Source organism: Stegostoma tigrinum, chromosome 26, assembly GCF_030684315.1.
Source record: "Stegostoma tigrinum isolate sSteTig4 chromosome 26, sSteTig4.hap1, whole genome shotgun sequence".
Classification (NCBI taxonomy): domain Eukaryota; kingdom Metazoa; phylum Chordata; class Chondrichthyes; order Orectolobiformes; family Stegostomatidae; genus Stegostoma; species Stegostoma tigrinum.
In genome coordinates, this window is record NC_081379.1 from 8,039,520 (window position 1) to 8,052,720 (window position 13,201).

General features: G+C 44.2%; 1 protein-coding gene across 1 annotated transcript; it reads left to right on the forward strand.

The window, feature by feature from the left end:
• The first annotated feature begins 1,767 nt into the window (after positions 1-1,767).
• LOC125464293 (melanocortin receptor 5-like) lies at positions 1,768-5,821 on the forward strand. Its single transcript, XM_048556595.2, has 2 exons — positions 1,768-2,621; positions 5,570-5,821. The coding sequence occupies exons 1-2, from the start codon at positions 1,768-1,770 to the stop codon at positions 5,631-5,633; spliced, it is 918 nt and encodes a 305-aa protein (XP_048412552.1). The 3' UTR covers positions 5,634-5,821.
• Positions 5,822-13,201: the final 7,380 nt, after the last annotated feature.

Below are 13,201 nucleotides of genomic sequence, written 5' to 3' on the forward strand. Positions count from 1 at the left end.
TGTCACGAGGGAGGGAATTCCAGGATTTTGATCCAACAACATTGAAGGAAAGGTGATATATTTCCGAATCAGGATGGTGAGTGGCTTGGATGGGAGTTTGAAGGCGACGGTGTTCCCATACAGCTGCTGCCCTTGTCCTTCAATGGAATTTGTCATGGGTTTGGAAGGTGCTGACTGAGGATCTTTGGTGAATCTCTGCAGTACAACTTGTAGATAGGACACACTGCCGCTACTGAGCGTCAGTGGTGGAGGGAGTGGATGCTTGTGGATGTGGTGCCAGTCAAGTGGGCTGCTTTGCCCTGGATAGTGTCAAGCTTCTTGAGGGTTTCTGGAGCTGAACCCATCCAGGCAAGTGGCAAGTATGCCATCACACTCCTAGTGGAGTGTGGACAGGCTTTGGGGAGTCAGGAGTGAGTTATTCAACACAGTATTCCTAGCCTTGACCTGATCTTGTAGCCACTGCGTTTATGGGGCGATTCCAGTTGAGTTTCTGGTCAATGATGAACCCCAGGAAGTTAATTCCAGTGTATCATGTTCTGGGAACAAAGCATGGTAAAGTGTGGCTAGAATTGGATGTGAGAGACTCTATAAGCCATTAATGATCCAAGTATGCTAAGATATGATGAGAAGACCCATGATGAAAAGATTTCCAAAAAGCTCACGCAACTCACACTTGGCCAAAATAACATGGATTTCATCCCGGAGTTATTGATTTATTCAGGGAAGTATTCTGTTAGAAAGGATATGTGGATTTTATTTTATCATTGTGGAGACTTTTGAGATTCTACAAATAAAAAAAATTAACTCATGGAGGGTGTTTTGATGACAATTTGAAGTTAATTCAATATTAAAAACCAATACACCTCATTCAACAAGATGTAACGTTTCCATGTTTTGCTACAACAAGTCAAGAGATTTAGAGTTCTCATGAATTCTTCTAAATGTCTCAACAGCACATACCCTGGTGAAGCTGAGAATACTAACAGCAGCCTCTGGGCTTCAGGATGAAGATGTCCACAAAATGTATACATTTCAGAAGCTGCTGTGGAATCAGGGTGACAGTGTTGCATCGCTCTCAAGAAATCAGCTGCAGGTGAAATGTAGAAAGATAGAAAAAAGGAGCAGGAGTAGGCCATTCGGCCCTTCAAGCCTGCACCAGCATTCAATATGATCATGTCTGATCATGCAATTTCAGTGACCCACCTCCCACCACCAACCTCATTCTTTCTCTACTCTCAAAGCTTCAAACTCTCCTCTGGCATTTCCATGAAATCTTTAATATTCATGAAAGAATCAACAGAGTGGAACTCAACTTGAACTACCAGCTGTGCAAAGTGTTTAAGTCCCAAACAAGGGTATAAACCGATTAACTCCTGGTTCGGGTGAACAATTATTTCTATCCAATGGCTACACTATACATCCACTGGAGATGAATTGACCCAAACTATAATCCTCAGAGATTGGGAATGCTGTGGAATATGAGGGAAGAGAATGGATGTAATACTGGGTGCCTCTCTAAACTTCATTCTTTTTCTTTAAATTCATAGATTTAGCAAACAAAGAGCAAATTTGCCCCTGAGGTCACAACTGTCTTCAATGACTGTACTTAAAACATATTAAACTTTAATTAGTCCACTAGGATTTTCACACATAGGGAAGTTCACTGATTATAATTCCATTGGGACCTAAGGTAGTGTGTTTGATTTAAAATAGATTGGAATGACTGTAAGATCCAGGAGAGCAATTATTCAGCACCTTCTTGGGAAAATGCCTGTTGCACTAATCTTAGAGTTTGGAGGTGTGGGTTATTCAATTCTCTTCATATTCCACATTAGTTTAGGCACAAGCATAGTGGTGATCAATGTATCGGTCCTGCTTGCTCTGCTGATCAGGAGATTTTTCCTGAAGGAGAACAGGTTCTTGTTCATGTTGAGTACCTGTGTGAGTGATCTGGGAACAGGCATTTCCTGGTACTATTCTGGCCTTTTTGATGCACTGGATGCATTTCCTCCAAGAAATGGGACTTACTACGTTGCTCCCACCTTTATGGGGCTTTCTTACCTGGTCACCTTGGCAGCGCAAGCTGACCGATACCACGCTGTCGTTTCGCCCTTTCGATATGCCCTCAGAATGACCCGTGCCAAAACTGGGATTGTCATCTTCTGTCTGTGGATCTACGCCTATGCAGTGGTTGCCACGCAGAACTTAGTCACCTCTGCAGTTGGCATGAAAATCAGTGGTATCGGCTCACTGATCTGCAACCTAATAACGTACATCATCATGGTAGGGCTGAACATCAAGCTGTATCTGATTGCCAAGTACCAGCTGGAAAGAGAGCCACACTCAGCAGAGAGAGAGAACAAGAGAAGCTCACTCTACCTCATTATTGTCGTGGCAAGTTGCTTTCTCGCCTTCTGGTTGCCTATCTTTCTGAACGTCATCGCTTGCTCGTTTTCGCGACGTTTCTGCTTGAGATTTAGAGCTGATGGCTTAGACCCTTTGAAAATTTTGCCGCGATTAAATGCGGTGGTCACGCCTGCTTTGTACATCAGGGGTTGCGCCCCTTTGAGAAAGATTATGATGACCAGAGTGTGGAAGTGCTGCCACAGAATCAGTAGCCGGTGAGTCAATGGTTAAAAATACATTCAGTGGTATTTTTCGCCCAAAAATGAAGATGGAATACGAAAAGGATAGAATTCGGTATTGGTCAGAATTCACTGCTTACTGTTGATGCCTTTATTTCTCAAGAAATTGCAAAATGTGGGGACCCAAAGCAAGTCTGCTAAAAGCAATCAGCAGTTAGTGTGCAGGGAGATACCTAAATCGGTGTCTGTGCCCCTGAAATGATATCATAGGGATGGTCCAGTCACCCAGTGATTACCACTGCAGCCTCACAGCACCAGGAGCCCAGGTTCAATTCCAGCCTCAGGCAGCTGTCTGCGTGAAGTTTGCACACTCTCCCCTTGTCTGCATGGGTTTCCTCTGGATGCTCCAGTTTCCTCCCACAGTCTAAGGATGTTCGGGTTAGGTGGATTGGCTGTGCTAGATTGCCCATAATGTCCAGGGATCTGTGGTGGACACACTGATAGGGTCTGGGTGGAATGCTCTTTGAAGGATCAGTGTGAATTCAATGGGCCAAATAGCCTGCTTTCACACTGTGGGGATCCAACAATCCTATTCTAGGATTCCATGATAATGTACTGACAATCTGTTGATCTGAAATTCCCCATCACACTAGCACAGTAAGTGGCATTATCATGAAATAAATTAAAACCCAACAAGAGGATGAAAGAGTAATTTTAACTGAGTGTTAGTTAATATTTTAGAGTACAATTTTAATGGCAACAATTTCATGGCACTATTGGAAATAGAAAGTGTGAAATACTGAGCAGGTCAGGGAGCGTTTGTAAAGAGCACAAAAAAAGTTCATGTTTCAAGTTGATGACAATGATCAGAACTGATTGGAAGATGGGTGTTTGTTGCCTAAAGCTGTATGACCACAATAACCTCTATTGTGTGCTAACGAGCATTTTCTCTCTCTAGTGCTTGCATTGGAAAGTTCACAGAGGAGGTTCATGGATGTTGAGCAAAGTTTTAAACTTCCACTTATTAAGCAAATTATCCAATTGCTTTTAAAATAAAATTATATTTTGGAAAAATGACACTGGAAGTGAAATTTGGGCCTTTGGAGCATTTAAAATATTCAAGGACCCACTTTGACCTTTTGAAGTTTAACCCTGCTGCTCCCCATTAAGCAATCCCTGATTTTAAAATTCTCATCCATGGTTTCAAATCCCTTCAATGGACTCTCCTGCTCCCTATCTCTAAAATCTCTGTCAACTCCCTGAGGTATGCGTGCTGCTCAAATTCTGGCCTCTAGAACTTGCCTGATTTTATCTGGCTGCTACTGATTTCATGCTTTTAGCTGCCTGACCCCTATTTCGTTCAGTCCCTAAGTTGAAGACACATTTTTGTCAATGCCTAAAACTTCATCTTTATTAGCACCAAACTTAATCTTAGATGGTGTCTTTTTGGAAAGCTGACCAAAGCCCTACTGCTGCATTCTGTAGCCACATATAAATTTCCATCCACTTCATCCAATTAAAATAGACTTGTTATAAATGAAGGATGTAACAAAGAGCATTACAGCTAAAGAAATATGCTGGTGAAGCATTGAAGTGATTCTCTGCTGTAATGTGGGAAACACAGCAAATGGTTAATGCACTGCCAACTCCCACAGACTACAATGTGATAATGACCAGATCATCTGTGATGTTAGTTGAGGAACTAACATTGACCAGGACTGGCTTTTCTTTAAAATGGTGGAATTTTAGACATCAAACTGAAAGTGCAAACAAATCTGCTTATCATCTCACCTGATAAATGACACCTCCAGCAGTGCAGCAGGGCTGCATGGGAGTGTTCACTTTCAATTTAGCCCTCTGGTTCTTGAACCCATGTGGCAATGGGAATGCTTATGTCTACGTACTCTGTCTAGATGCCAGTAGTTGGCATATTTCCAGCTTGTGAGCCACTGTATTTCCATACCTTAAATTCTGATCTACTTCAAAGTAAAAGGGAGCTGTGTATCATTGTGATTTATTAAGAAATTTTGATGCCCTAATCATAAGGGTATCATGGTGGCTCTGTGGTTAGCACTGCAGATTCACTGTGCCAGGGATAAAGATTTGATTCCAGCCTCGGGCAACTGTCTGTGTGGAGTTTGCACATTGTCCCCGTGTCTGCTGGCTTTCCTCCGGGTGCTCCGGTTTCCTCCCACAGTCCGAACATGTGTAGCCTAGTTGGATTGGCCATAGTAAATTTCCTGTAGTGTCCAGGGATGTGCAGGTTATGTGGATCAGCCATGGGGAATGTACAGTTATAGGGATGGGGGATTGCGGTGGGGGGGGGGGGGGGGGGGGGGGAAGGGCGTTGGTCTGGCTAGGATGCTCTTTGGAAGGTTAGTGTAGACTCAATAGGCCAGATGGCCTGCTTCCTCACTGTAGGGACTCTATGGTAATTTTCCCAAAATCCTTATTTGCTAATTGCTTCTCTGCTTGCTGAGTTGCACTGCCTCCTGATTACCAATGCTTCAATTTTAAAATTCTCATTCACTTCCCTCTATGGCGTCTCTCACAGCGCCCCCCCCCCCCCCCACCCTACCCACCAACAAATGCCTCCCTGTACCCACAATCTCCTCCAGCTCTCCAAATCAGACTTGTGGTGCATCCCTACACTTCCTACATCCTACCATTGGCAGCCATGCCCTCAGTCCTCATGGCCCTGAGCTTGGGACTTCCCTGTCCATGAATCATTACCTCTCTGTCACTCTCTCCTTCTTGAAGATGCTTATTATTTCGGTCAAGCCTTGCTTTCCTGCGATATACAAACATCTTCATCTTCATCTTGGTGTTGGTTTTTATCCATTTGTGCAGCTGCAAAGAGCCTTGGAATGTTTTGCAAACAGAAAGATGCAATACAAATACTAATGATTATTGTGCCATGATATCTCCTGAAACTCGGGTTCCCATAGCTAATATTTTGTGTCTCTTTTGTAATCTTTTAACAGAATCAATCCAGATCCAGGTGATCAAATTGCAAACAGTGTGGAATGTTGGCAGCAGAATTTATAGGATGTGGAGTGAGAAAAGAAATCACCTGAAAAAATCTCACTTTCAATTTATTATTCTTCATTAAATTATGTTTAGAAGCATGGATACACTTCTTTCAGTTCTCACATAGGTTCTTTGCAAAAGATGCAATCTCATCTGACTTTACACAAAAGCAGTTAGTGGCTTTGAGTCTTGTTATTGTAAAAGTATCTGCGACTTGTTTGTGAAATACTTGTCAATAGTCGAAGCCAAATAAAGATTTAATGTACCATTGACTGCATTTCAAGTGTCATTACTAGAAAGCACTTCAAAAAACAAGATATAATGCAATACAAATGCAACCACATATATGTTATACAAATATAATCACATATATGGCAGGATTTTTGGCAGTGTAGAGGAACAGAGGGATCTTGGGGTCCATGCCCATAGATCCCTTAAAGTTGCTACCCAAGTTGATAGGGTTGTAAAAAAGTCATGTGGGGTGTTGGCTTTCATTGGCAGGGGAATAGAGTTTAAGAGCCACGAGGTTATGCTGCAGCTCTGTAAAACTCTGACCACACTTGGAATATTGTGTTCAGTTCTAGTCACCTCATTACAGGAAAGATGTGGAGTCTTTAGAGAGGATGCTGAGGAGATTTACCAGGATGTTGCCTGGACTGGAGGGCAGGTCTTACGAGGAAAGGTTGAGTGAGCTAGGGCTTTTTTCATTGGAGCAAAGGAGAATGAGGGGTGACTTGATCGAGGTTTACAAGATGATGAGAGGCATATATAGAGTGGATAGTCAGAGACTTCTTCCCAGGGCGGAAATGACTATTAGGAGGGATATAATTTTAAGGTGATTGGAAGACGGTATAGGGGAGATGTCAGAGGTAGGTTCTTCACACAGAGAGTGGTGGGCGTGTGGAATGTGCTGCCAGCAGTGGTAGTGGGGTCAGATATTTTAGAGACTTTTAAATGACTCTTAGATAGGCACATGGAGGATAATAAAATGTAGGGTATGCTGGGTAGATTGACCTTAGTAGGATAATAGGTTGGCACAACATTGGGGGCTGAAGGGCCTGTACTGTGCTGTACTGTTCTATGTTCTATGTTTGATTTTCAATTTGTATAAAGGGATGACTAATAGAGATTTATAAAGTCATGAGTAGCATGAATAGGATGAATAGCCTATTCCTAGGGTGGGGGAGTACAAAACTAGACGGCATAGGTTTAAAGTGAGAGGGGAAAGATTTAAAAGGGACCGAGGGGCAACTTTTCCATCCAGAGGGTGGTGTGTGTATGGAATGAGCTGCCGGAGGAAGTGGTGGAGGCTGGCACAGTTACAACATTTAAAAGGCATCTGGATGGGTATATGAATAGGAACGGTTCAGAGGGATATGGGCCAAATGCTGGCCAATTGCATTAATTTGGGATATCTAGTTAGCATGAACAAGTTGGATCAAAGGGTCTGTTTCCGTGCTGTACAATTCTATAACTCTATCTAAACAATCCCCATTTTGTATTTAAATGCCGAGTGGAATTTCATGGCAGTATTATAAAGTAAAATTAGAAAAGTTCATTCACTCTTCCAAGTAAGTAAGAACGTCAGTAAACACAGTATCCAAAAGAACATGTCAACACAGTGTGGAGCTGGAGGAAGACAGCAGGTCAGGCAGCACCAGAGGAGCAGGAAAGTCAATGTTTCGGGTTGGGACCCTTCTTCAGACCCTTCATCCAGCTTCATCCTGTTGACTCTGACTCCAGCAACTGCAGTTTTTGGTATCTTCAGTATATCCAAAGGTACATCATCAGCACCCAAAAACAAACTACCAGTTTCAGCCTCCAATCTCTACACCATTGATGCACATTGACAGAGCTGTGTACTGCAGACAGCACAATCCAAATACATGAACCTGACCATCTGAAGGGCGTGGCAACAGATATATAGAGGCACTATCGTCCACAGGTATCTCTCCAAGACACACACCATCCTGTTGTGCAACTAAATCACTGTTCCTTCACAGACACTGGGTTAACGTTCTCAAAACCCCTTCTAACAGCACTGCGGGAGTCCCTACATCAATCATAGAGGCTGCAGTGGTTCGAGAAGGTTCCTCACCAATGCTTACTCAAAGCCAAATTGTGGATAGGCAATAAATGCTCGTGTAGCCATTGACACCCATATCCTAGGAATTAATGCAAAAAAAGGCAGTCAGCACAGGCAGGCTGAGTGAAAGGCCTCTCTCTGTGTTGTATCGTTCTGTGATTTCACCTGGGAGTGCCTTCCCATCCCAGGAATGTGCATGTCTGGTGATTACCTCTCAAAATCTTATTGTTCCCTCTTCCCCAGGCTCCATCACGCCATGCAGCTTGATGCTGAATCACCAGCATTGCGATGGCTGGTTTTGAGTGGACACTTTGTGGCGCACTCTTCCGTCCTGCATTGGTCTTTAAATCTGCACTTTCATATTTAATGCTTGCTGCTTTCGCCAGTCTACACCTTGTACACAGTAGAATGAATCCATGTGGATTATCCCTGAAGGTTTATTCCAATCCTTTAACATCACAGAGAGAAAGAGAGGGTGACAGAGAGACAGTAAGCGATAGCATAAACTACATAAGATTCTCCACAGCCAAACCTCCCAGGGTGCATTCCCCGTAACCCAAACACCGTTAAGTCCCATTCATCCATTGCCTCTGTGCTCAGTGACCGACACTGACATCCAGATTCGTATCGCAAAATCAAAAACTCCTGTTCTCCTTCTCCTTCCTTTCTTGCACAGTGGTGATTCATTTGCTAACTTCCAGTCTGCCAGGACCAATCCAAAATCTAGGAAACTTTGGAAAGTCAAAGCCAGTCTGTCCATGAACATAACATAACTCCTTGTATGTCGTTTTGTTTGCGAGATGTCAGCATAGTTGGCCAGGCCACCATTTATTGCCTGTCCCCAATTATACTCAGTGACTTGCAATAGCTATTTCACAGGGCAGTTAGGAGTCAACCACGTTGATGTGGGCCTGGGGTCACAGGTAAGTCAGACTGGGTGAGGATGGTAGATTTCCTTCCCGAAAGGACACTGAGCCCCAGGATATGGCCATCAAGTCCTGGAGATTGGTCAGCCTTTAGCTCCTTGAGTTTCTCTAGAACATTTTCTTTGTTGATATTAATCACCTTAAATTCCTTACTTTGTTAGTCCCGATGTGTAACTTGTGCCTTCTACTCCAAAGACAGACATAAAATCTTCGTTCATTGCCTCTACCACTTCTTCATCCCCCATTATAGTTTCTGATGGTCTGCTGCTAGGGGTGGCACCGTAGCTCAGTGGGCAGCACTGCTACCTCACAATAACAGAGACCCAGGTTTGATTCCACCCTCCAGCAACTATATGTGTGGAGTTTGCATGTTCTACTCATGGCCAGCATGGATTTCCTCCCACAGTCCAAAGATGTCCAGGTTTGGTGGATCAGCCTTGGGAAATGCAGGGTAGGAGTATAGGTTGGGTGGGAAGGTTGGTGTGGATTCAATGGGCTGAATGGCCTGCTTCCACACTGTAGTGATTCCATCAAAAAAAAAGTTTACTTTAACAACTGCCTGACTGAGGCCACAATAAGAATTAAGAGCAGATGTAGGCCATTCAGCCCGCTGAGTCTGCTCCGCTATTCATGGTTGATTTGATAATCCTTAGCTCGTCTTTCCTGCTTTTTCGCCATAACCCTTGGTTCCCTTACTGATGAACACTCTGTCTCGCTCAACCTTCAATATACTTTTCATTTTTTGATAACCGCTCATCAGTGATCCATTGTTAATGAGACACTGTCCAATATCCCTTCTGTAACATACGCACTATTCTACTTCTAGTTGCTGCTACACATACAGGTGTCAGTCTGCAGTGGAAAGGTTACTGTCACTAATACTTAACAGAAATACTATAATAACACCATAATAAGGTGGAGGAGCAGAAGTAGGCCATTCGGCCCTTCGAGCCTGCACAGTCACCTTTTTTACACACTTGAAATATGTATTCATTTACAATCTTTTTTTTCCCTTTCATTTACTGATTGTTAGCCCTTTCCAATTTCTAATTCTGTTATAATCCTCAGTCTTACTTCAACTCTCTGGAACATTACAAGGCTTTTGAAATAACTCTACAGAGGCCAGTATCCTGTCACCAAATCACCCTTTAATCACATGTGGAGAGTACTTGACACTGATTCAGCTCCCTCAGAGCCAGCTCTCAGAGTGAACATGATGTCTGACTCCCCTGTTCTTATCTGTCAGCCAGGGCTCCCTGACTGGAACAGATTAACAACCCCAAACAGGGAACTCATATTTCATGAGGACACCCTGGCTGACCTCGTTACAATCACTACAGCTCTTTTTTTAACCTAAAACCATCCTCAACCTCCTTAGTAAATGATGAGAAAGATGTTTCTCCTTGAAAAACAAAAATGTAATCGAATGTATTTTTGAGGAATGAGTTCATTAAAGGTTTTCCACTGTTTATTTACTGCTATACTCTTGTTATGATCCAAACCATATCCCTCTGGAGAAAGCCTAGACCTTAATTTTTTTAATATTTTTACAAGGCATGTGAAAGACATTGTGTTCCAGGTATGAGTTGATAATCCATTACTAAGTTTTAATCAAAACACACTTATTTTTATAATACAGTTAAAATGTAACAAAAATGATGTAACTTTACTCTACCGAAATACTTAACAAGATAATGTATTTTTTAAGCACTAGTCATCAACTGATCCAGTATAGGTAGCATCCCACAGATGAGCACTTTTGTAAAAAAAATGCAAATCGGCAAATGAGATATTATCTCACTGCCTCTGTCCAATCAGAAAGGAAGAAACAATCTGCCCCAATTGATTTTTAAGAGGAAGCCTGGCTGCCTAAGACTTCACTCTAGCAGCTGAGAACTCAAGCCTTCAGTTCCAGAAGCCTGCAAAAACCTTCTCAGCTAACTGAAAGCAAAACTAAGGCTTCCTGGATATGTGTGAGCCCTGACCCTGCTCACTCATGGTTCGTTACGTGACAAAAAACACCCAGGGAATACTCAAAAGCTGTTTACCAGTTCCCTGTCTGAAAGAGACGTTTTCACACACTGTGGCAACAACCCCTATGCAAGGAAGACAGGACAGAACACATCTCTTAAAGGCACAGTACTGCCACAGTCCTTTAATCTAATTACATGTTCCACCTTCACCAGTTTTTGCTTCATGTAATTGGCTCTGTTGAAGTTTAAGAAACTTGCTTCCGATTGGAGCACTGACTCCCACAGCTACCTAGAATACACCTCCTCCCACCCACCCTCCTGCAAAAATTCCATCCCCTATTCCCAATTCCTCCGCCTCCGCTGCATCTGCTCCCACGATGAGGCATTCCACTCCAGCACATCCCAGATGTCCAAGTTCTTCAAGGACCGCAACTTTCCCCCACAGTGATCGAGAACGCCCTTGACCGCTTCTCCTGCATTTCCCGCAACACATCCCTCACACCCCTCCCCCGCCACAACCACCCCAAGAGGATCCCCCTCGTTCTCACACACCACCCCACCAACCTCCGGATACAACGCATCATCCTCCGACACTTCCGCCATCTACAATCCGATCCCACCACCCAAGACATTTTTCCATCCCCACCCTTGTCTGCTTTCCGGAGAGACCACTCTCTCCGTGACTCCCTTGTTCGCTCCACGCTGCCCTCCAACCCCACCACACCCGGCACCTTCCCCTGCCACCGCAGGAAATGCTATACTTGCCCCCACACCTCCTCCCTCACCCCTATCCCAGGCCCCAAGATGACTTTCCATATTAAGCAGAGGTTCACCTGCACATCTGCCAATGTGGTATACTGTATCCATTGTACCCGGTGTGGCTTCCTCTACATTGGGGAAACCAAGCGGAGGCTTGGGGACTGCTTTGCAGAACACGTCTTTCGGTTCGCAATAAACAACTGCGCCTCCCAGTCGCAAACCATTTCCACTCCCCCTCCCATTCTTTAGATGACATGTCCATCATGGGCCTCCTGCACTGCCACAATGATGCCACCCAAAGGTTGCAGGGACAGCAACTCATATTCCGCTTGGGATCCCTGCAGCTCAATGGTATCAATGTGGACTTCACCAGCTTCAAAATCTCCCCTTCCCCCACCGCATCCCAAAACCAGCCCAGTTTGTCCCCTCCCCCCACTGCACCACACAACCAGCCCAGCTCTTCCCCTCCACCCACTGCATCCCAAAACCAGTCCAACCTGTCTCTGCATCCCTAACCTGTTCTTCCTCTCACCCATCCCTTCCTCCCACCCCAAGGCACACCTCCATTTCCTACCTACTAACCTCATCCTGCCTCCTTGACTTGTCTGTCTTCCCCGCACTGACCTAACCCCTCCCTACCTCCCCACCTATATACTCTCCTCTCCACCTATCTTCTTTTCTCTCCATGTTCGGTCCCCTCCCCCTCTCTCCCTAATTGTTCCAGAACCCTCACCCCATCCCCCTCTCTGATGAAGGGTCTAGGCCCGAAATGTCAGCTTTTGTGCTCCTGAGATGCTGCTTGGCCTGCTGTGTTCATCCAGCTTCTCACTTTATTATCTTGGATTCTCCAGCATCTGCAGTTCCCATTATCTCTTGTTGGAGCATGTTGTTTTGAAATGTGATGTAGAATTCAATTGCATCACTAACATTATTTTCACGCGAATCTTTGACTATGACAATATTGATTAAACCTGCCACATTGCACAACACCAGTCATCAAATAGATAATTCCTGGCAGGTTCCACAACAAATTACTCCAGGCAACTATTCAAAAGTATTTTAAAAACCCATTTACCAGACCCTTATTGCAAATTTGATCGATTTAATCTATATAAACACTAAATTGCCCTGCAACTATTTCAATAAATTTGTTATAAGCTTGAATAATTTCTTGTTTAATGCTGTATCAAATGTACAGTTAGTGTTACACAACACCTGCCCATTTACCTCCTCCCTCCCCAGTATCCAAGGGCCCAAGCATACCTTCCAGGTGAAGCAACACTTCACCTGCACTTCCCAGAATCTAGTCTACTGCATTCGCTGCTCACAACGTTGGTCTCCTTTACATCGGGGAGATGAAGCGTAGACTTGGCGGCTGCTTCGCAGAACATCTATGTCCTGCTCGCAAAAAAGACCCTGAACTAACACTTCAATGCACCACCCTGTTCCCTGGCCAACATCTCTGTCTCTGGCTTGCTGCAGTTTTCCAGTGAAGCCCCAGCACAAGCTATAGGAGCAACACTTCATTTTCTGCTTGGGGACCCTACCGCCCTCTGTACTCAAAACTGAGTTCAAAAATTTTAGGGCCTCAACTCTCCCATGTCCCAGCCCCCCACCCCACACACCAGCCCTTGTTACCACATAGCCTGCCACTACACACCTCCTGTTGTTAGTCACTAATAGTCCCCATTAACAACTATTCACCCTCCCAGCCTGATCATTAGCAACTCCTTTGTCTGTCCAAATGTCTTTCTCTCTCAGGAACAAAAACAAAGTTGCTGGAAAAGCTCAGCAGGTCTGGCAGCATCCGTGGAGGAGAAAACAGAGTTAACATTTCGGGTC